General features: G+C 44.4%; 1 protein-coding gene across 1 annotated transcript in view; it reads right to left on the reverse strand.

Annotated features, from left to right (window-relative positions):
• Positions 1-24,494, reverse strand: part of LOC118080222 (uncharacterized) — a 38,551-nt gene extending 14,057 nt beyond the window's left edge. Inside the window, exons 1-9 of the mRNA XM_060270916.1 lie at positions 23,066-24,494; positions 21,988-22,083; positions 19,908-20,138; positions 16,232-16,254; positions 15,257-15,375; positions 14,366-14,398; positions 13,246-13,275; positions 11,054-11,560; positions 7,691-8,196 (exon numbers count right to left, since the gene is read on the reverse strand). Of these exons, the coding sequence (XP_060126899.1) occupies positions 7,691-8,196; positions 11,054-11,560; positions 13,246-13,275; positions 14,366-14,398; positions 15,257-15,375; positions 16,232-16,254; positions 19,908-20,138; positions 21,988-22,083; positions 23,066-23,482 (1,962 nt within the window). The 5' untranslated portion in view covers positions 23,483-24,494. The remainder of the gene's footprint in view (positions 1-7,690; positions 8,197-11,053; positions 11,561-13,245; positions 13,276-14,365; positions 14,399-15,256; positions 15,376-16,231; positions 16,255-19,907; positions 20,139-21,987; positions 22,084-23,065) is intronic.
• Positions 24,495-24,970: the final 476 nt, after the last annotated feature.

Here is a 24,970-nt window from a genome sequence, read left to right on the forward strand (position 1 = left end):
CTGGGCCCAAGACAGAACCCTGTGGCACCCCACTTTGGCTTCGGTCAGTAAGCCAGTTACAAATCCACTGAATAGTAGCATTGTCTAGCCCACATTTTACCAGCTTCTTTACAAGAATATCATGGGGCACCTTGTCAAAGGCCTTGCTGAAATCAAGATAGGCTACAACCACAGTGTTCCCTTCATCTACCAGGCTTGTAATTCTGTCAAAAAATGAGATCAGATTAGTCTGACATGACTTATTTTTCAGAAACCCATGCTGACTGGAGTGAACAAAACCCGGGAGACACCACCCACACATTCCAATCTGGACGACATGGCACAACGTCCAGATTGGACAGCATTCTGCTCACACAGTCTAATCCCTTGGGTGGAATCATCAAACATAGGCAACATTAAAATCACAGACCATGCCCCGGTAGAAGTCACCATTAAAATAGGAGAGAGAACACACAGTACCCCATCATGGTCCTTTAGCCCCATCCTAACCACAAACAAACAAATTAGAGAAAGTCTCACAAAAACCCTTCAAAATTACTTCAAAGAAAATGATGTGAACAATATAACAACCCCCCTCCTATGGGACGCAATGAAAGCAGTCACCAGAGGAGCTTGCATAAAAGAGAAAACACTCCTTAAAAAACAAACCTCCACAAAGATTAGTAAAATGGAACAAGACATTACAACCCTCTCATCACGCTACAAACAAACAGGATCCAAAAAACTTCTTAAACTCATAGAACAAAAGAGAAGGGAAATAGACTCCCTAGAAATCAACAAAACAATGATCAGCATTCTATATTCTAAACAACGCTTCTATGAATATGGAGGGGAAAACTCCAGACTATTAGCAAATAGATGTAGGAAAAGAACACTCAAAACAAGAATACACTGCATCACCAAAAAAGACGGCAACACAACATTCTCCCCCAAAGAAATAACCTCAGAATTTGCAGAATTTTACTCCAATCTGTACACCTCCCGCAACCCACCTGAGAAGGAAATAAAAGAATTCATAGCAGGACTGACCATGCCTACCTTAACAAATGAAGAACAGGAATACATGGACAGGCCCATCACCCCAGAGGAAATAGACGAGGTCCTCAAAAACCTGCAACCACACAAAGCCCCAGGCCCAGACGGCTTTACAGCAGAATTCTATAAGAAATTCAAAGAACCCCTAATGCCACACATGACCCGCCTATTTAATGACATCATGAAAGGGGGGCCCATCCCCAAAACCTGGACCCACTCCAAAATAGTCTCCATCCCAAAACCACTGAAGGACAATCTCAAAGTTGAATCATATCGCCCAATCTCATTAATAAACCAAGACTACAAGATATTCACATCAATCCTGGCCAACCGCCTGAAAAACTTCTTACGCAACTTAGTAGCCCCAGATCAGACCGGCTTCGTCCCCGGTCGTAATATCACAGACCCCATCAGGAAACTGCTGAACCTAATCGAACACAGCAAGGCAACCAAAATCCCACTGACAATTATGTCTCTAGACATCCTCAAAGCCTTTGATTGCCTAGAATGGAAATACCTGTTAGCAGTACTAACTAGCATGAAATTTGGCCCAAACTTTATACAAATCCTCAAACAAATATACTCCCAAGCCTCAGCAAAATGCAGAATCAACTGTGACGGGTATAGGACTCCTTTGAGTTGTTTATGACTCAATTAGGAGCCACTGATTACCGCCCGGCACGCTTTCTCTAGCGCCTCTGCTCCGTAGACCCGGGCTGGCAGTAAAACACACAGCAGAGTTCTTCTTCTTCTCACACACAGCGGAAACTTGTATAGCCATTGGATAAAAAGCCTCTTAAGAACACACAGAGTCCAAGGTGTTCTAATAACTACTGGAGTTTATTTTAAAGAGAAAATAACAAACAACCTGGTGAGAGCGCAGACATCTTGCAACCGTCTCCCAGGCAAAAACGAAACCAACCGATACACATAGAAACACTTCTGGTACATTCTGTAACATGATCTTCCTCAGTGGTCAGGTGCTTCACAGTACACAGTTAACCCCTTCGGTTACTTGTTACTCCTCACACCCCCTCTCACCTGAACACTGGGGATGGCGGGTATCCAAACTTACCCCAAAACCAACCCTTCACAGAATTCCCCATGCCGTTGGAAACTCAAGGGTTTTGTGAACCCATCTGCTAGGTTCTCCTGGCTTGGACAATACCTCAACTTTACCAAGCCTACCTGTATGCTTTGACATACGTTTCGGAAGCGGATGTCTAAGTGTTTGGTTCTGGCCTTGAACTGTCCAGACTCTGCCAGTCTCAAAGATGGTTGATTGTCGCCCCAAACAGTGATGGGCTGGCTACAATCACCCCAGATTTCCTGGACCAAACATCTGTAGTACTCCAACTCAGTGCATGTCGCAGACAACGCACAGAATTCGGCTTCCGTGGAAGACATTGCTATTAGGCTTTGCCTGCGCGACCGCCAACCAATCAGGGCATTTCCAAACTTGACTACCAAACCAGTCACTGACTTCCTGTCCTCCTGATTGGCCCAATCAGCATCTGCAAAACAAGTGAGTTGTGGCTCACCTTGTGCTGACATTTCCAAACAATACTCTTTGGTCTCCTGCAAATACCTAAGCACTCTCTTAATGCCATTCCAAGCATGCACGCTAGGTTTCGATGCTTCTCTACTGAGCAAATTGACTGCAAAAGCAATATCTGGTCTGCTCCATTGTGACAAATACAACAGACTCCCTAGCGCTGACTGAAACACTTCAGGACTCTCAAACGCTACCTTGTCCTTCACTTGTGACTCTTTCACAAAGTTTGTCTCCATGGGTGTTCTGACCCCTTTACAGTCAGACATTCTGAACTTCTCCAGCAAATGTTCAATCTTGCCTTTCTGACTGAGCAAAAAACTTCCATCCTCAGTTCTGTCTATCTGCACACCTAGATAAACATTCACTGCACCTAGATTCTTGAGTTTGAACCTCTTGCCTAGCTCTTTTGCAAACTTCTGCACTTGCATCTGGCTCTTTGCTAAGCAGATCAGGTCATCAACATAGACAAGCAACAGTTCTTGCTGTTCTCCTTCACCTCTGAGATACAGACAACTGTCAGCTAGACTCTTCCTGAAACCTAGGCTCTTCAAAACAGAATCAAGACATGAATTCCAATTTTTAGCGGATTGCTTCAGACCGTAGATCGACTTGTGCAGCTTCCACACCTGACCTGGCACGTCACTCTCAAACCCTGGAGGAGGCAACATGTACAACTCCTCCTGGAGGTCAGAGTTCAAATAAGCGGTGTCCACATCAAAGTGGTTGACCACTAGGCCTCTCTGCGCTGCAGTCGCTAAAAGCATCCTGAAAGATTCCGATCTCGAAGTCGGACTAAAGACATCTGTGTAGTGGATTCCTTTCTTCTGAGTAAAACCTCTAGCCACTAATCTAGCCTTGTACTGAGGCTCTCCAGTCACTGTGGGTTTCAACCTGTAGACCCACCTACAACTGACTGCTTTCTTACCTTCTGGCAACTGTGATTACCGCCCGGCACGCTTTCTCTAGCGCCTCTGCTCCGTAGACCCGGGCTGGCAGTAAAACACACAGCAGAGTTCTTCTTCTTCTCACACACAGCGGAAACTTGTATAGCCGTTGGATAAAAAGCCTCTTAAGAACACACAGAGTCCAAGGTGTTCTAATAACTACTGGAGTTTATTTTAAAGAGAAAATAACAAACAACCTGGTGAGAGCGCAGACATCTTGCGACCGTCTCCCAGGCAAAAACGAAACCAACTGATACACATAGAAACACTTCTGGTACATTCTGTAACATGATCTTCCTCAGTGGTCAGGTGCTTCACAGTACACAGTTAACCCCTTCGGTTACTTGTTACTCCTCACATCAACAACATAGACTCGAATAACAGAAATCCAAAGGGGCACAAAACAAGGATGCCCACTATCCCCCTTCCTATTTATACTAGCCCTAGAACCGCTAGCTATCCGAATCCGTGCAGCCACAGACATCAAAGGAGTGGAAATAAAAGGCAGAACATATAAATTAGGGCTCTTTGCAGATGACCTAATGGTCACAACATCAGACCCCTTAAACACAGCAATCTCCCTAACCAGAGAACTCAACACATTTGCAACGGTGTCAGGCCTGCGAGTAAACTTTGCAAAATCAGAAGCCATGTGCTTCAATACTCCTCCCCACACCCAGAAAGAACTCGCTAATATCACCAAAATAAAAATCTGTCACACCAAGTTCAGATACCTAGGGGTACAAATAACCAAAAATCTCAACAAATTATACCTCCACAACTATAAACCCTTGTGGCGACAAATAAACAAGGACCTAAAGAGATGGAACAACATGAATTTCACCCTCTCAGATAAAATGGCAATGATCAAAATGATCACTCTCCCAAAATTAACCTACTTATTCCAAACCCTCCCAGTCTGGATCCCCCCAACCCAACTTCGCAGATGGCAGAGAAAACTACACTCCTTCATCTTCTCACATAAGAAACCAAGAATAAGCACCAAATACCTGCACCTCCCCACCTCACAAGGAGGATGGGGAATCCCTAACATAGAAACATATTACAGGGCCAACCAAATTCGACATATAATCCCATATATACTGGAAGACGAGACAAAACAATGGATACACCTAGAGAGAGACACAATTGAAAGTATCTGCACCACAGCATACCCACTCCTCCCAAACAAACTAAGAAAGATCCCCACAACACTTAATAGGTACACACAAACCATGTTCAAAGCATGGAAAACAGAAACGGACAAACTATCCCCAACCACATCCCCACTACTCCCCCTGGTCTACCATCCACTATTCCACCATGCAGCACAAAACATCCAAACAAAAACTTGGCAAACCAAAGGCCTATATCGCCTACTAGAATTTTATAAAAATAACACACCTCTGACAACACAAGAAATACAAGATAAACTAGAAGACACCCAAATACCCTGGTTAGCACAACACCAATTACATGCCCTTTTGAACAAGCCAGCAATAAAACTAGCAGCAACAAGACCCCTGACACCCTTTGAAAATCTCCTCCTAACAACAAAGGGTCACGGCAAAGGGATGGTATCTGCAATATATAAAATACTGCTCCAAAATCCCACAAACCCCCCAGACACAATAAAAAAAACAATGGGAAGACGACATAGGCTACGAGATTAACCCCACTCAATGGACCAGAATGTGGTCTAAACCCCCCTTTATATCCATATCAGCAAAAAGGAAAGAACTCACTCTGAAAACCATCTACAGGTGGTACCTAACACCACAAAAACTAGCACTAATACACCCAGGAACCTCATCAAAATGCTGGAGAGGATGCACCTCAACAGGCACATATTTCCACATGTGGTGGGAATGCCCCAAAACCCAACAATTCTGGAGAACAACCGTAAGAGAAATAGGTAAAATAACCCAACAAACATTAGAACTTACCCCAGAACTGGCCCTGCTAAACATCTTCCAGGACAATAACGCCCATCTACATCACAAAGAACTCATAACCCACTTACTCTCAGCAACCAGAAGCATCATAACCAGACACTGGAAAGACCTGTCAGGAGTAAGCATGGACCAATGGTACCAGACTGTATGGGAAACAGCCCTACTAGAAAAACTAACCAATAAGTTGAAACTGACACGGGGACAAATAGAAGAAGAGGGCTTCACCCCAATATGGTTCCCCTTCATCACATACACAGGCCAACAAGACAACGACAGAAATCCACCAACAGCATACAAATCAATTTGGCTAACCTGACCCAGAACACCCACCCACCCCACTCACATAAAACAGACCACCACAGCCAACCACAAAATAAAACTATATCCTAGGCCAACCCCAACAACTCTCACCACCAAAGGAAAACAAATGCACAACAAGGAACCTATGCAAGCATTGCTGACAACCCCCCCACACACACATTAAGTAAAACAGAAACATTGCCACACCCCCACACCCCCTTCCCTTATCTACCACTCCCCCCCTTTTCCTCCCCAATGTCTCAACAATTGAAACTGATCTGTAAAAATGTTATGAGAGACATTGTACACGTCTTTGTAAACTGAGAAAACCTTCAATAAAAATATTTTTTTTAAAAAAAGAAACCCATGCTGACTTTTAGTGATCACAGCGTTTCTTTCTAGGTGCTCACAGACCGTTTGCTTAATGATCTGCTCTAGAATCTTTCCTGGTATTGATGTCAGGCTGACTGGGTGGTAATTGTTTGGGTCCTCTCTTTCCCCCTTTTTGAAAATAGGGACATTTGCACTCCTCCAGTCTGCTGGAACTTCGCCAGGAAGGAATTTTCAAAGATTATTGCCAGTGGTTCCAGGGGCGTACCCAGGATCAAAACTGGGGGGGGGGGAGCCATGGTTGTTCAGGTTGTGACATTTCAGCACAAAAAAGGCGAATGAAACCAAAATTTTATTATATATAATTATAGCAGTGCTTTATCATGGTAGTTATTACTTGTTATTAGTTATTAGTTATTGTTGTTGTTTAGTCGTTTAGTCGTGTCCGACTCTTCGTGACCCCATGGACCAGAGCACGCCAGGCACTCCTGTCTTGCACTGCCTCCCGCAGTTTGGTCAAACTCATGTTCGTAGTTTCGAGAACACTTTACGGCAGTTATTATTTGCTTGAATTTTTTTTAATTTTTACTCTAGTTACATGTCTTATTCTAATATCATTTTTTTGGGGTTTCTCTTTGTTTCTCTTGCTTTGTTTCTTTGTTTCTCTTGCTTCAACCACAGACAGAGCTAAAGCACCTATTACTGCCTGGCAAAAGCACCCAAAAATAGTGCAAAGTAGGAGCAATAAGGGAGGATGTAATCTCTCATACCTGCATGCTGTTTCCGTGAACAGCTATAAGTACAATGCTCAAGTACAGTGGATTTAGGTGGTGTCATAGCCCCTCCATGCCTGCAACAAGCCCCGTTGTGCCTTTTTGAAGCCCACAGCAGGTGTGGGAAAGCCCAGTGGGGATCATCGCAGGCATGGGAAGGCCCGGCTCTAGATCAAGTACCACTCTACTCTGCCTTGGTCAGACCACACAAACAAATAAGGAAACAAATAAGCACACAAACTTTCTCACACACAGCCCCAAAAAGACAAACCAACAGAGTGTCTCCCAAGCTCAGCTCCCCTAACTCACCAGAAGCCCCGCCCCCTCAGACCATGTGCTCAGGGAGAACACACTTCCAAGGACACCTGCAAGGTCACCGGCTAGAAACACACACACACAAGCCTGGACAGTCACCCAAATCCAAGAGGCAAAACCCTAGAAAACAAGCACAAGCACACAAACAAATAAGGAAACAATAAGCACACAAACTTTCTCACACACAGCCCCAAAAAGACAAACCCACAAAACCAACAGAGTGTCTCCCAAGCCCAGCTCACCTTGTGCTCCCTCCTCAGTCGCTGCACTCCAAACTTCTACCTACTTTGCAGATGTTACTCAGGGATATCAAGGGAGATCCCTTTGTCCCCCTGGCAGAGAGAAAGACTTCAACTCCCTCCTCTCAGTCATCCCAGGAGCCACCAGGCTTCCCCTTGGCTACTTTGGATGTGAGAATTAAAAATAAAACCTACAAGAAGAATCCACAGCTATTTCTCCCCTCAAGATCCAGGGATCTCCTACCTTGTACTCCTCAGAAGCTTCCTCTAGAGGAATCACCTTGTGATTTTCATGTTCCTTTGATTTCTTACACTCCTCACAGATGGGGTCTTCGTGGACTTTGCAGAAGAGCTTCAGCGGCTCCTGGTGCTCCTCGCAGACTCCTCCTTTTCTTTCTTCTTCTTTCCCTTCTTGAACACTGAGATTCTTGGCTATTTCCACGAACTTTGCCAATTTCCCGCTGGGGATGAGGCTCCTTCTCTGAACTGTTTTTCTGCAGTGAGGGCAGGAAGCCTCTGCCTCCGATTCTCCTGAGCACTCGATCAGGCAGGATCGGCAGAAGTTGTGCCCACACTCCGGGCTGATCATTGGATCCTTGAAGTAATCCTGGCAAATGGAGCAAGTGGCTTCATCACGGAGACACTGGATGTAACCCCCAGAAGCAGCCATGACTTCCTCACCCCAAACAGCCGAGTTAAGTTCTGCCTTCCCAGTTTTCAGCCACTGGGAGTTTCCTTTCCCGGAAATGACTCAGTGATCACGTGATCTTTATCTTCTTTTTTTAAAAAAAAATATCTCCAGGTCTTTGCAGTTGCTGAATGTTTTCTCAAGGAGCAGCGAATGCTTTCTGATTGCTTCCCATGTTTTTCATTACACACAAACACACACACACCTAGTAAGCTGTGGTATTCATACTGTAACATTTTCATTCAAAGGCTTCCTTGTCATATTTGAATTCTAGAAACTCTAACTGGATGGGAGTTCTGGTTTAGCAAACGGGACTTGATTCTGTGAAGTGAACTCCTAAAAGTCTGGTTGCTAATTCTAACTTAATTCGTTTTTAGCATGCTGGTTAAAGAACTTCAGATTGCAACAGACACTTTCAGCATTGCCAACCTGGTGTCCTCTGTTTGCTTCAGACTACAACTCCCATCCAGTGGTGGAGCATGTGCCCGCACTGCCCAGGTATAAATAAATCATCATCATCCTCCACCTAGTTCAGTGTTGTCAACAATGACTGACAGCAGCTCTCTAGGGTGATAGACAGGAAGCTTTTCCTGAGACGGTAGAGCATGAGACTCTTAATCACAGGATCATGGGTTCAAGTCCCACTTTAGTGTGAATGTGCTCCTCAAACTCTTTCTTTGAACACAGGCATCTGTTTATGAGGAAATAAGAATGAAGTTTCAAAGATCAACGAAAAGCAAGCTAAAATAGGTGACATAAAAGGAAAGGGGAATGAGGAGGGAGGAGGAAAGGAATAAGCTCAGTTACTAGTTCTTAAAGTTATAATGACCAGTTGGGGTAGAAACAGTGCAGGGAGCTTGATGGAGTGACTGTTACTAGGTGTTAGCATAATATTCTAACACTAGGTGACACTTGCGGAAGAGCCCAAGGTAGCTCTGAGCCGCAGTGATTGAATACCGCTTATTAGTTTCTCTCTCTGCTCTGCAACCTCATGGAATATTGGCATTTGCTCAGTTCTATGTATGCCTATTTCCAGCATGGCCTACTTTAAAAAGGGTTCAATCTAAGCACTGATGTTTCACCCATTGTGTCATTTAAAGTCACACTGTGTTGTGCACCTTCAAACAGCATTCTTGAACATGCTTATTGCTCCCATTGTTTTTCTGCATTCTGACTGCCAATGTGTTAGGGACACAGCCAACAACATTCGTGGTTTTCTGGGGGGGCGGGGGCATTGTACATTCTAGGCAAAAAGGCCACTCATGTCAGCTTATACCTTGGGTTCCCAATGTGGCCTTTGGCCCCTTCCACTTGTAATGAGGGTTGCTTTTTTCCACTGAGGATGGTGTGGAAGGGGCTGGAAAGTGGTGTGTAGGCATCTAGGGACACATTTCCCCAGAGTGTCTCTAGGTCCCACATGTGGCCCATAGAGAAAGAATATGGGGCAGACAAGCTAGAGGCCACCAGCATCCTGCTCGGATCCAGAACATTCAAATGCAGCTTATTTTTATGCTCCTCCCTGTGCTGTAGGGGGGTCCCTCCAAGAACTGATGACGGCCGATGTGGCGAGTTACACCGGTAAAGGGTCCCCGGACATTTGACGGTCTATTGACCCAATACCTCCCTCGCCTATTTCTTCCCTTTGCTGCCACCAACCAGTATATCTGTGTACTGGTACACAATTGATTTGAACTCAGTCAGTTGAACAGTGAACAAAACAAATAAGTTTATTTATTGTGCAGATCTTACAAGCATATCAATTCTTATTGGTTTCTCAGTTATGTTCACTTTAAGCTTAACCGTTAGACTTAGTTCTCCCCGTTCTCCCTGACTGAAATTCTCTTCTTAACTCTTATAGATTCTGCCCCACCGCTCACCTCTCTAGCTTCTCTCTCTATTTCAAAATCCTCTCTACCTCTCTCATCAAATCCACCTCAACTCAACTCCTTCGCTCGCCTTGTGTTGCACACCTTTCCTGCTGCTCTAAGCATGTGTTGCCTGTTGGCAGTGGGGGTGGGCAGTGGGCAGTACCCCCATCTCAGGGTGCCCAGGGCAAGGGGTGCCTGTGCCAATACCAAGGAACAGGGGAAGGTGCTGGAGGTGACCGAAGGCAAGTGATGAAACCAAACCAAATGTGGAGGTGATCATGGCTTATCTGCCCCTCCCCAAGAAAAAAAGGTTTATTCAAGTTGGCGCCCATGCTTGTAAAATCGGTTGCTGGAGGCTGCAGGGCAGGGAGGGGGAGAGGCTGGTTTTGCTCTCTGGTCCTACTTGCAGGTTTTCCACAAGAGGGGTCTGGGTGACCCCTCTTGGGTGCTGGACCAAATGGGCCCCTTTTGTGTCCTTCCACAGGGTGAGAGGAGGCTCACAGGGAAACATAGGATGACACACAAACCAACATATAGGGGATGGAGCAAGGGGAGGTGTCCCTCAGGCAGGTGGGGGGGGGAGGAAGGTGCATGAATTTTCACAGCTGGATAAGGTCTTGTGGGGAGAGGAAGGTTTCCTAGAATTGCAGAGTTGTGAGGGGCTCTGAGGGTCATCTAGTTCCACCCCTGGCAGTGCAGGAAACATTTGTCGAACGTGGGGCTCAAACTCACAACCCTGGGATTAAGAGTCTCATCCACTGCCAATTCAGACACGATTGAAGGTGAGGAAATTTATTAGGGCTCCTAAAAGTGTGACTGTCCTAAAAGTGTGACTGCAGAGGGAATACTGGGGAAAGGAACATGTAAAGCAAGAGCAAACCCATTTTTGTTTTGTTATTTCTGCTGATTTTGACTGGAATGAATTCTCTCAAAGGTCCCCTTGAAAAACTGCCCAATGTGCTCTTGGCGGGTAGATGTTTTTTATATCGGTCACTCTGGTCTGGAGAGAAACTCCCAACAGGGCCTGAGAGGCAGATTTAGTCTCCTCAGGAGATACTGAGGGGAGTTTTATTTCCCCACAGACAAAAGAAAGGGAGGAGGGTCTCTCCAGAGAACGAGGCTCCTGAGAACGTGTAGAGTTCGGCTCCTGAGTCTGCGTCAGAAAAAGACACACGTCCCCCTTCATAGTCCAGAGTCACCCGGATCCTCCTGGGCTTCAGGGACAGAAGAGAGAAATCAGGGGAGGTGCGGACCCTGAACTCATCTCCCCTCTTCCACACAGCCCAGAACCCCTCCTCAGGGCATATGCAGATGATGCCCTTTCTCTCCACAGACTTCCTGGCGACCCCCACTTCCCACCATTCCCCACTTTCCACATTGACTTCCCAGAAATGTCTCCCTGCTGTGAATCCCTCACGTCCCAACACACAAGGCCAGTTGCTGAATCTCTCAGGATTGTTGGGCAGGTCTTGCTTTTCGTCTCTATATCTCACACTTTTCCGATCCTCGGACAGGATGAGCCAGGGATGGGCTGTGTCTGGATCCAGAGTAACATTTGCTGTTGGGGAGAAGATGAGGGAAAGAGAAGATTAGGCAGAGTCATCCATGAGACAGAAACAGACATCTTCTTAAAAAAACAACAACCCAAAACCCCAGATTCCCTTTCAGATAATTGGGATTTCTTTGCATCACTTGCAAGACTGAGACTCCTTGCAGACTTTCATCAGAATAAATATCTTCCTTGTTGGTTTTTAAATCAGTTTTCTTCACTTATTTGATGTGTATTGTGTCTGCCCTCCTCTCAACCCAGGCATTTTCTAAGAGGAAAAACCACCCATTAAACCTTTTACTCAGCTCTTCTGTGTTAGTGAAGGAGAAAGAGAGGAGAATTGGAGGCGGCAGGAGAGGAGAGAAGCTGCTTTCCTCTGACAATCTCTGTGAGAATTGGCCTTTGGGGACCTCTGGGTTGGGGTGGGGGTGGGACCCCCCTGTAATAATAATAATAATAATAATAATAATAATAATAATAATAATATCGCATTTGCCTACTGCCCTTCATCCATAGGTCTCACGGTGGTTCACAGCATAAAAATACAACACAAAACAACATATAGGCATCCCGCTCACTTTCACGGGGGTCATGTTCTGGGCCCACAAGTGAAAATCACACTAAGTGAGGAGCCTGTTTATTCCTGCTCTCCATCTCTCTCACCCACTTGGTCTCTCCTTGTCTTCCTACCATCTTGGAAGTTTAGGGCTTGCCGTCAGGGAAGAGGAGCAAGGTGGCAGGGCAATTTTACAAAGGACTACTTATTCCATGATTCTCTTTTGGATTTAACATATAGCAGAAGACTAGTTCCCTGGGGGAAGGGGGGAATAACTCAAAAGGTTACCAGTTAGGGGCTTAGACAGTCATGATGCGCAAGTGTAGAGTTGCTGTATTCTGAAGAGCAAAAAAGAGGACACATTTGCCAACTTCTACTCTTAACCATGGATCGCTATGACGACACTCATTTTAAATACCCCTACTCTATATAGACTTTCAAAGCTGTGATATATTGCTAGTAGCAATGTTCTGAACTTTCAATAATAATAATAATACCGGTAATAATAATAATAATAATAATAATAATAATAATAATACGTATTGCTCCCTCGCTTGCCACATGAAAGTATTTGGGTTCATGTTCACCTCTTTGTGAACATAAGTGTGCACAGAACAATTTATTGAACTGTTAAACATCTGCATATGGACTCTCCTTAAGGGCAAGGGGATGTTAACTCTTGCCCTCCCGGACTCCTCCTCCAAGATCTTGTAGCTGAGCCAGTGTCCTTTTAATTCAGCCACAGGAAAAGGGTATTATACAGTATGTCGCTAGCTTAAGATGCTGCTCTGTTGCGATTCTCTGCTCTAGGCTAGGTGCCTTAGATCTGAGTCTAATCCACTAGAATTTTTTTCCAGTCCGAGAAAAAGAGGACACGTGGCAACCAGTCCTGAAAAAGATCACATGGAAAAGCAACCCAACTCTAGGCAGGAATGAAACTCTTCCCTACTCAGTCTGATCCTTCTGGGTAATTTATATCTCCCCCTTCTGCACCTTCAAGTCCACCCTCTCTGCCTTTGTGGTATAAACAGCAGGGGGCTAGAGTCAAGTTGTACAGAAGAGACTCTTTACACCCCCCCTAAAACACTAGTTCCACCCCCCCCCCCCCGGTGAATTGGGGTCTCCATGTGAAATTTACCTCTCTGAAGATTTCTGAATGACTGAACATCTGAGGAAGCAAAAAGAGAGGCTTAATGGGATACAATGCAATAGCTAAAAAAAACAAAAAAAACTTTTTTAAAAACATCACCATAACATAGTATCTGTTTCCTTATTTCAAGCAAAAGATGAAATCTTAGAACAAATAATTGCAAAGACGACAACTGTAGGCCTAAGTAGTGATGTTAAATATTCTCCAAAAGATTATTCTCGAGAATTTAATATCACTCACTAGGCCTAAGGAATTAAAACAACAAACATGTTTAGCTGTAATTCCTGCATTGCACTAGATCAGGCATCCCCAAACTGCGGCCCTTAAGATGTTTTGGCCTACAACTCCCATGATCCCTAGCTAAGAGGACCGGTGGTCAGGGATGATGGGAATTGTAGTCCAAAACATCTGAAGGGCTGAGGTTTGGGGATGCATGGACTAGATAATCCTTGGGATCCTTTCAAACTCTGCTATTCCATGATTTCATGGGGAAATCAGAAATGGTAAACCATACTAGAAAATGGAAAAATACAATCATTCAAAATCCATGAATAAAATGGGGACCTGTACTGCAGGGCTGGAGGAAGGTTTAACATCTGCCCCAAGTAAACTGGTGGGGGAAAAGAATTTCCAAGTATGCTGACAAACCAGATTGCAGAGGAAGAATCGGCATAGCTTTGCACTGTAATTCCAAGGGTCTCGTGCAATGGGAAGTCCTCCCTTGTGGAATGGGGCCAATCTCAAAAGAATTGTGGGATGGCTGAAGCACGAGAAATGGTTGGTGAGGTTGAAACAAGCAGTATATAAATTTTATGAAAGAAAGCAAAATCTATAAAATCGAGGGGGAAACCAGGATAATAGTCTATAGGCAGGAGTCGAACTCAGACTCGTGTGCAGTTTCTTTGCAGGGACAGGCTCTGCCCCCAATCCAAGCCTTCAAACCCCCTCCCAGTTCATTCATTCAAAGAACCGAAACACCAATAGAGGACTGTTACCCAGAGTTACGCCATTGATGGGGGTCCCAAACTCTGCAGAATAGACAGTTCAACACCCATGAAATATCAGTCCCCATCCCTCCTGTGAAATTGTTCCTCCCCTGGAAATTTACCTTTCTGAATCGATTTCCTGTATAACAGAGCATCTGAGGAAGCAAAAAGTTATAAAGTGTAAGGGCAACACCAGAAATAAATCTCCATACAAAAGTAACATTAATAACGTGGCATCCTTAAATTCAAGTACAATTGTTAAATATTAATTAAATCATACAAAAATAATTAAAAACAATAAAATCATAGGAAGAATCTATGAAAATAACTAAAGCTTTAAAACTCAGCAATCATAAAGCAAGCTTACAAATAACAGAATAAAAATATTCAGCATGAATCCTGATGGTCTCTGAACTATGTCCCTGAAATTGGGCTCTACATTCTTGGACTGAGGAGGAGACGGCTCAGGCGTTGGGCTCCAATGTAACGTGATCCAGAGGGCGCCATCCCCGCTGCCTGCCCCACCCCCAAAACCCGTGCCGCGCCCCACCCCCGGTGGCAAGATGAAGCTCTGCCGCTGGGACGTCTGAGGGGGAGACGCCTCAGACCTTGGCTCCAATGCTGAGAAACAAGCCTGAGCAGGAGGCAGAGGGGGAACTGGGGGCTTCTTAATGCCCTTTGACTCCATTCAGAGCAGGAGAACCTCCAAAAGGACAAACCCAGATTGTGAAGACAGGGAACCAAAAGGAAAAGGAGGTTCTGAAGAATTGTAAACAGAAGCACATGGGAGGAAAAATATCCTGACTTTGCTCTACACTCTGGTTCAGGCTTTCTTTACAGGATCCAGCGTCACAATATACATGGGCCATTCTGGGAGACAGGAAATGAAGGTCGGAGCACCAAGAAGGAAGGTATCCTGGGGTTACACAATTCTATGCAATAAGAGCCTGGCATGTTCAGTTCTGAAGTAATAGAATTCCCAGTGTGAAATTCTTGCAGCCATTTTTCATTACCTTTCCATTGTTTCATTGTATCCTCCACAAGGTGATTTAGATCACAGGATTCCAAGATCCTGTTCTTCAGCTCTGAAGAGAAAGGCAGTTGCTTCTCTGGACTCTCTCTTTTCTCATACCTGGTGAAAAGAAAAACAATGAATGGCCCCATTGTGGCACTGTTTCCCAAATTATTGCAGGAGATCTTGATAACATGAACAAAGTTGAAGTTCATTTCCCAACAGGTAATTTTCAGGATCCAGCTTCATTTGTTGACACCCACCTCCAAGCCCCAGTCTAGCATTTCAACTTCCTGCCCTGACTGAGATGGAAAAGCGGTATAAAGCTGGGTACCCACCACAGATTAGGGAGACCTCAGTCCTAAACCCCTGAGGACAGCTGTCAGTGGCTTCGTAAGGATGCTAAACAGCACAAGGGACAAGATGTAACCCCAAGCGACACTACTGTAGGGCTCCCATGGCTTCCAATGATGCTGCCCCATAACAACTTTCTGGGAAGGTCCCAGGACATAAGAACCAAACCCCTGCAGTGAAATGCCTGCCATCTCTCCCTCCCAGAGCCTCTCCAGAGGACGGGAGTGATGTCCAAAGCTGCCAAGAGGTCAAAGAGAACAACCTCAACCCTTCCTTCCCCCTTCTCTCACCCACAACCCCATGGACCTCTCCCTTCAGAGGCATCAAACAACCTGACTTTGGCACTTTCTCTTCTAGATGTTTGAAATTACCAAAAAGTCAATGAAAAGAAAGTGCCTGGGTGAAGTGATGTGGGGAGGGAGGAGGCAGTTGACCTTGAACCTTGGAGGGGGATTTGGGGGGGCTACAAGTTCAAAAGAAGGGTCTCTACTTTTACCTGTGAGATGCTGCAGGGAGTGAATCCTACAGTCTCTCCTCTGCAACCCCTGGAGGGCCATGTTTGAGGTTCTTGCACCCCAGTCTCATGGAGTGATGCTAATGGAAATGAGCCAGATCCACTTACCTCTGAAAGGTTCTTCTCACATCCTAGAGGGAGAAAGAAGGGAATTCACTGCACACCACAGGCCACACTACGAAGACCCCCTCAGAGTGGAGGAAAAGCCTGGCCCTTGGATGCCAGTCTGCCTGGCACATGCCAAGGTTTTGGGTAGGGATGGCTGAATCAGCCAGTTTGGGTTTCTCACAGCTTTTATTTTTCAAGTCTGAGATAATTTTTCTGATATCAAGTTCTCCACATTTCGACATCTGTTTGCAATTTTTTTTTTAATCATTATGAAAATCCACCAGCATTTTAGGGAAATTTCACGTTTGTGGGTTCAAGAGAAGATTCCACCCCATGTCTTAGATTATAATTTATTAACTTTAATTCAGTTTGAATTATGCAATTGAGGCATAAGTAAACTTATAGGATAATCCTACCAAGGAACTGTCCCAAATTGTCTTCCACAGAAGTCCCCAAATTTCAAATGCTACTTTCCAACTGGAAATAAAAAAAGCACCTGCAGCATAAAATGCCTCCAAAGGGGTAATAATACAGCTCAGTGTTTCTTTGGGCTCATCCACACTTCTGCTTTTCCTGTGCCCAGAAAACACGGGTCCAAGTGGTTTTGCCTTTGCCCTGCCGCTTTCCCTCAGGAAAAACCTGCTCCTTAGTGCAACATCAAAGCAAACGTCAATCTGGAGAAAACCTGGCTGATGTTTGCTCTCATTCAGAAGTAAACAGCGGGTTTTCCTGGAGGAAAGGGGTGGGACAAGCAGCAGTCTGGATGAGTCCCTCTGTCTTGCTCTTTGGTCACTATGACTGAGCATGGGGAAAGTGATCAACCCAGAAGTTGTGGAGGGAACAGAAAGAGAAGCTTGGTGAAGAGACTGGCTCATGTTGGAAGGAGGCCTGAATGCATCCTTGGTGAAGCCCAGCCGAGGGCAGGAAGGCAGCATTGCCAAGTGGAAAGGCATTTGGAGACAAATCATCAGCAAAGAGCAGAAAACCACCTCCAGTTCCATCAAGTCCACAGAAGAATCTCTAGTCTGCATTCAGGTGAGTTAAGCATCCCAGGTCTCTTGGGTCTTCCTTTTTTTAAAAAATAATAATATGTTCATTGATTTTTATAACAGACAACAAATACAACAAAAATAACACCACCAACAACAAAAAAATTAAAATACAAAAATACAAAAACACCAGAATACAAAAAAATAAATAAATTCTTATTTCATAATCTCACTTTTTATCTCATCTAATGACTTCCTCGGTCCTCCTCCTTCTGTGTTACAATGTAAATCCCTTTTAGTAATTTCAAAATCATATTAAACAACTAACTTTACTTTAAAATTGACTTAATTCTATATCTTATCTTCCTTGATATTTACCTTCTCTACTATTCCATATCTTTCTACATACCTATAACTACATTCTAACAATACTTATTTCTTAACTTGTTATTATCTACAACCTCCTTGTATCTCCTTCACTTCCATTGGTTCTACTCTCTTATAAGCTTATTCTTTAAATAAACTTTAAATTTTTCCAGTCATCTTCCACTGTTTCTTCAATCCGATCTCGAAGCCTCCCGGTTACCCCAGACAATTCCATATATTCTATCAACTTCTTCTGCCATTCATCCACTATTGATATAGTTCACATTATTTAATCATTGACTCATTATTTGTTTCTACTTAACCTCTAATTTTCCCCTTAAAATATTCCAATAATATGCTAAACTATTATTTCTATCCCATCTAATATGTTAAATTATAAACTCCTCTCGTCCTAAATTATAATTCCAGCTCTACCATGTCTCATTCCTTAACCCTTTCCAATTCAGACCTTGTTAATCCGTCCTAATTATAATTATATATTCCTTTCATCCCACCCCCGCCCTGGCCTCCAGCAACCCAGACCACCCTCCCAATCTTCCATTCTGTAATTGCTTCCCTTTAACTTTAGCATCTACCTCACATCCAATTTTTTCCTCCACCTCCCCCCCCAATATGTCTTGTCTTCTATGCCACGCCTCCCTTCCCTCACCAGAGAAGCACAGACCCATACCCATTCTTCATATTCGACCTGATCTCCCACTCCCACTGGGAGATCAGAGTCCCACATTTCCTCTTGTTCTGATGTTTCTTGGATCAAATCAGCCTCTTGTGCAACTTCTCTCACCAGTTGCACAGAGCTCCCCAACCCTTTCCCCTCTTCTTCTTCTTCTTCTTCCTCTTCCTCTTCCTCTTTATTTCTTATATCCACAGTTTTTACTTGTAATTCCAAATCCATTGGGGGTAAATCTTGTTGGTCTTCTACTTGAATCAGTCTTTTGTTTCCTCTCACATCCCATAATATCTGTTGCACGAGGTCGAATATACACTTCCACTGTTTCTCATCCAGCCTCATTGTTTTGGGTAAATTCTTTCTTTATCGTCTCAAATTTCAGGGGCCAGCCTGGATTGTTGTGCCACCAGAGCTGGTGATTTCCCCCCCCCCTTCAAATTTCCATTCCAATTTACAGTCTGAACTAGTCTTTTATTTGTAAATTCAAAGTCCAGCTCTCTTTACTAATATTCTTACAAAAGAGACAATCTTGATAAATAATACTCTGCAGCTGCACTTCAAGGTCAATGCAAAGCAAGACAGTGGGGCTTTATGGAATATTCCCAGAGACTTATTAGGTAAAATCCCAGTAACTCCCAGCAGCTGGCAGAATGATAACTTTTACAGTCTGTCCCAGGCTTCAAGTCCACTGCTTTTTTCCTTTTTTCCCTTTACTTCCCTGACAGCATACAAGCAGAGAAATTGTAATTTTTCAGTCCTTTTACAGCTCTAACAGCTGCCAAAATACTTCAAAGGTCCTTTAGGTAGTGAGAGTTGGAGAGTTCATAAGAATAGCAGAGTCCTTTATGACGTCACCATGCAATTGTCTGGGTCCCGGGGGGCCCTCTTTCGGAGTGAATTACAGCGAAAATACACATCCAAATTTAATGAAACTTCAGGGGTCTCTCAAGCACAGTCTAGTCTCCCCTTCCCCTGATTTTGGGGAGATTTCGAGTTGCTGTTCCGGGGATATTATTTTTTAAAGTCCATATCCGGCTGTAGCTGCTTGTAATTACTTTCGATTTTGCCACAGCGAGGGGGGGGGCGACTTCCCATCCCTTTTAAGCCCCGTTCCTCCGTCCAAATTGCTCAAATTTTAAACTTTTCTTTACTCACGAGTTCCAATTGTTCCAAATCCAGGTTGGGAAAGATCCACCGCTCATTTAGGTCGGCTCAGAGCTGCGTGCAGAAAGGTAGCAATCTGCTCAAGAGCTTCGCCTTCGACTTCACCCTCTCTCGTCACCCCCCAAAGGGGGGTTTACCGGGAGGCAAAGGAGGCTCAAAAAATAGCTCAGCTGAGACCACGTCTTCAGAAAGCCCAATCTGAAGCTTAAAAACGGGGGTTGTGTCGCTCTCACTTTCCCCCTTTTCCTTTTCTGCGCAGGGAACCTCGGAGAACTCGAGGTCCCTGCCGATCCCTAATGGCGGGTGGAAGCGGAAGTCAGGTCTCTTGGGTCTTCCTGTCCATTACAAACCTGACCAGAAGCTCCATCAACTGAACCCCTGAACTCCTTGTATACATGAAAGGGACACATAAAGATGGGAGGCAGCCTCTTCCTGGACCCATGGGCTGTTCCTGTCACCGTCTTACCTGCAGGAGTTCACTTGCTGGCTGCTGACCCTTTTCCTCCATCTCCTGGATAATCCTCTCAAGAGAGGAGAGATTCCTGGAGAGTTTGGCCAGCTGCTCATCCCTTCTCCCTGCAATCTCCTTCTCCACCTCTTCCACGTGATTCAGCAGACATTTTTCTTGTTCTTCCAGGAACTGGCGCAGTTCTTTGAACTTCTCCACAGTCTTCAGCCTCTCCTTTTCTGTTAATTTCTGCAAGAAAAGAGGAGGTCTGAGTGTAGAAGATGGTCAGCCTTCAAAACATCCGGAAGAGAATTATGAGAATTCCACAGGGAGGGCACTTCTGATTTTTCAGAGACATGAAACGTCCAGTGGCTAAAGATGTAAACATTTATTTTGATCTTTCTATTGACTTCTATTTTGCAGAGGACTACAGCCTAAGGGAAGGAGCATTTTTTTCTAGCCACAGATGTTCCCTGCATGTTTTGGGGCATGGCATAACCAGAATTCTAAGTTGTTCAGAGAACATCCAGGGACATAAAAAACCCCTCAGTTTAGACTGGTGCCTTTTAGGTTGCTGTTTCTGTTGACTTCTATTTTGCAGAGGGCTACAGCCTAAAGGAAGGAGCATTTTTTTTCTAGCCATGGATATGTGGGATATAAAAACATATTGCCGTCAAATAGAACATTACTTCAATGCACATGGCCTCCATGTTCTGCTCTGTGTGTTCTCCATTGTGTGTTCCTAAGAGTTAGTGACTCCTCAGTCGCAGTTACTTGAGACTATTTCCCTTAGTAAGGTTACCAGACGTCCCCATTTCCCGGGGATTCCCCAGATTTACAAATCAGTCCCCAAACAAAATCCTATCATTCCGACTGAAGTTGAAGAGTGTCCCCGGATTCATTGAAAAAAATCTGGTAACCTTACCTTATGGGATTGTTCACATAGTTATATGTTGTTCAGTAAATTAAGTCTGCGTTCAGGGAGCTTATTGTGAACTGGATTATTGTAAGTAAACTAGTTTTATGTTAACTTTAATCAGATGGCCGTGTCTATTCATTTAGGAGGGATATAAAAAAGGGACACCAGGAATCCTAAATAGTGAGGCTCAGATGAGCCCGCAACTAGCTAACCGCTGTGGAATTTAAAAGGGGGGTTGTTTAACAACTCTGCTAACTTATAGAACTTTCTAGTGCAAGATAGAAAGTACAGTATATAATAAATTAATATATCATCTCTTGCCACCCTAAACATACCCACAGGATATTCCCCGCATGTTTTGGGGTATGGCATAACCAGAGTTCATAGCTGTTCAGAGAATATCCATGGACTTAAAAGACCCCTCAGTTTAGACTGGGGCCATTTAGGTGTAGGAAGGCAACAGAAACAGAGGATGAGGATGAGAAAGTGCAGAGTTCATCCCCATAGCTCCCTGAATTTCCTAAAGATGAAGAATTGCACACATTTAGAAAGACAACTCTTTAGTAATATTTATGGTAAATCAGGATTTGAATTGAACTGCTTCCACCCTCTCAGCTCACAATTCCTCAGACTTCTCCTTGACTGTTATTCACATAATAAAGGACAATGGGAAATACATTGTTACCTCGAGTTACAAAAGCCTCAGGTTACAAATGCCGCTAACCTGGAAGAATTACCTCGAGTTGAGAAATTTGCCCCAGGATGAGAACGGAAATCCTGTGTCGGCGGTTCGTAACTAAAGGTACCACTGTAAACTCAAATTAGCTGCATTCAAAGGTGAATTTACCTAATTTGCTATTGCTGAAAAAATATGGAGACCAAAACAGAGCAATCCTTTGAAATTCACACCTCTGAATTGTTCAAGGTTGACCCAGCCAGGTAATTTTCACAAAAAATGTATTTATGAGGGTAAAATACATATAAAAATATTTATACAAAGAAGTAACTAACCTAACATCTGATTCATTTTCAGAATAATAAATGAATAAACAAACAAACTGATATGGGAAAAGGAGAAATGGGGAGAAGCTGAAATGGGCAGATTTCCCCAACCCTCCTCGGTCCTGACTCCATTCTTCAAGTGCTTGTTCCCTCACTAGTAACAATAGTGACACTTACAAGGAGGTCTTTGCTTTCCTTGTCCAGGTTTGCTTGATAGGCCAGAATTTCCTCTCTCTCTTTCCTCAGGATCTCCAGGTGGTGACAGATCTCTCTCTAAAGAGAAAAAGAAAAACTCAAGTTTGATTGACACACACACAGAGAGATGAATATTACACTGGCTTCTTAGGCTCGGTGGCCTTGATATAATAGCAAAGCATCTTACTGGAGGAAATAAGAGTCTAGAGGTTTTCAACCTTTTTGGGTCCATGAATCCCTCGACCAACTACCTTTTTTCTGCAGCACCCCTGTAGGGCTCAGGATCCCAGTTTGGTCCCCCTTTGCTTGCAGAGCTGGCAGCCCCTCACCCTTTCTCAAACCCCCTCCCTTGCGGAGTGCTCTCTCAGCCTCCTCTCCTCTCCCCTCTCCTTAGGAGTCCTCCTCTTGGTCTCTGAGCTGCCCCAAAGAGAGGTTCCTCCTCACGCTGCCCCACAGGGGCCTGGGACTTGTCTGTCCATTCCCAACAGCAAGGGCCCCTTCACCAGTTTGCTTGCTTACTTTGCTTGCTTACTCTTCAGTAGCCAGAGCCCACGTGTGCTTGTGGCCACCAGAGGAGATTTAAGTGTACTTAGTTGTGTATGTGCAATTTACATTTGCAGTGTTTTTAGAGTTGCCAGACTCAATAGAGGACAGGACTTCTGTGCCTTTAATTGCCCTGCTCTCTTTTGAGTCTGGAAACCTTAAAGAGAAACCAGCAGACCCTTTGCTTGGAAATTAAACAAACATATGTACAAGCAACCTTGCTGGGGGATGTGAATGAGGTTAACCCTTTCCCTCCCTGCCACAATCCCAACCCAAATCTTTGAAGCTGCTGTGAGTATTTCAAGGGAAGATCCCTTTGTCCCCCTGGCAGAGAGAAAGACTTCAACTCTCTCCTCTCAGTCATCCCAGGAGCCCTCAGGCTTCCCCCTGGCTGCTTTTTACATAATAAACCACCACCAATTCATGCCATGCCTGCTTTGGACCTGAGAATGAAAAATAAAACCTCCCAAGAAGAATCCACAGCCATTTTCCCCATCAATATCCAGGGATCTCCTACCTTGTATTCCTCCAAAGCCTCCTCCAGAGGAATCACCTTGTGATTTTCATGTTCCTTTGATCTGTCACACACCAGGCAGATGGGGGCTTCGTGGACTTTGCAGAAGAGCTTCAGGGGCTCCTGGTGCTCCTTGCAGACTCTCCCTTTTCCTCCTTCCTCTTGAAGGCTGAGATTCTGGGCTATTTCTACGAAGTTTGCCAGTTGCCGGTTGGGGATGAGACCTCTTCTCTGGACTCTTTCTCTGCACTGAGGGCAGGAAGCCTCTGCCTCCGATTCCCCCCAGCACTCGATCAGGCAGGATCGGCAGAAGTTGTGGCCACACTCTGGGATGGTCACTGGATCCTTGAAGTAATCCAGGCAGATGGAGCAAGTGGCTTCATCACGGAGACACTGCATGTGACCCCCTGCAGCAGCCATGGCTCCCTCCCCCCAAAGAACTAAGTTAAGTTTCACTTTCTCAGTTTTTAGTCACTGGGCGTCACCCTTCCTGGAAATGACTCAGAAACTCAGTGACCACGTGATTTTTTTCTTTTTTTAAAATGTCCCCAGGTCTTTGGTGCATTTGGTGAATGTTTTCTCAAGTAGCAGCGAATGCTTCTGGATTGCTTCCCATGCTTTTGATTACACACAAACACACACACACCTAGTAAGTTGTGGTATTCATATTGTAACATTTTCATTCATAGGCTTTGTGATAGGAAAAAACTGCTCCCCCCCTTTAAAAAATATATATATTTATTGATTTTACAAAATAGAACATACAACACAAAAACACACAGAAGAAATACACAAAAACATAAAAACAAATACAAAACACTACAATAAAAATATCAAAACATTATTCTATCGAAAAATTCTAACTTTGTCGACTTCCTCCCCTCTGTTTCATTATATTACGTCCTTAGTACTTCCATATCTTGATTGCAATCTTCTTAATAATTATCTTAACATATATATCACTTTCTACCTTATCAATCTTATAATCTCTTATAATTATCTCAAAATACAATTCTATTCTAATTAAATCTTAAAACTGAATACAATAACAACACCTAACTAAATCTTAATATATAATAATAACTCAACTAATGCTCTTCCACAACCTCTTTATACTTCCAAAACTTTTAATAAAAACTATTAATCTTACAATTCTTTTCTAAATAAACTTTAAATTTATTCCAATCTTCTTCCACCGATTCTTCCCCCTGGTCCCGGAGTCTCCCAGTCAGCTCGGACAGTTCCATAAATTCTATCAACTTCATCTGCCAATCGTCCACCGTAGGTACAGTGGTACCTCGCTAGACGAATTTAATTCGTTCCGACGGTCAATTCGTCCTACGAAAAATTCGTCTTGCGAGGCACCATTTACCATAGGAATGCATTAACAGTTAATTAATGCATTCCTATGGCCTCTGGGGGACTGGCTGCAGTGGCGGTGCTTGCTTGCTTGCTTGGCTTATGGAAGGCAGGCAGACAGGCGGCAACAGCCCCGGAGCCTTGCCGGGCTGTTGCTGCCTGCCTGCCTGCCTTCCCTGAGCCCGGATCTGTTCCTCCGCTTCTCCCCCCCTCTTCCCGCGCTAGTTCCCCGTTGTATTCCGCTGGTCTCTGCCGGTTGCCCCTCACTGCTCGCGGCAACCAGCAGAGACCAGCGGAACACAAAGGGGAACCAGCTGCAGCGTGGAGAGAAGACAAAGGAAGACCAGCTGAGAGGCGCTGACAGCTCATCTTCCTTTGCCTTCTTCCCTTGCTACAGCTGGTTCCCCTTTCACTAGAGGAATACCCTGTAGGTTTTGTGATTGGAGGTCTTTATGGCCATGCTTCGCAAGACGAAGCAGTGGCCATAGAAAACCTCGTTGTCTTGCGAGGCAACCTCCGATCGCAAAACCCATTCGTCTAGCGAGAAAT

Source organism: Zootoca vivipara, chromosome 2 (assembly GCF_963506605.1).
Source record: "Zootoca vivipara chromosome 2, rZooViv1.1, whole genome shotgun sequence".
NCBI classification, from domain to species: Eukaryota; Metazoa; Chordata; class Lepidosauria; order Squamata; family Lacertidae; genus Zootoca; species Zootoca vivipara.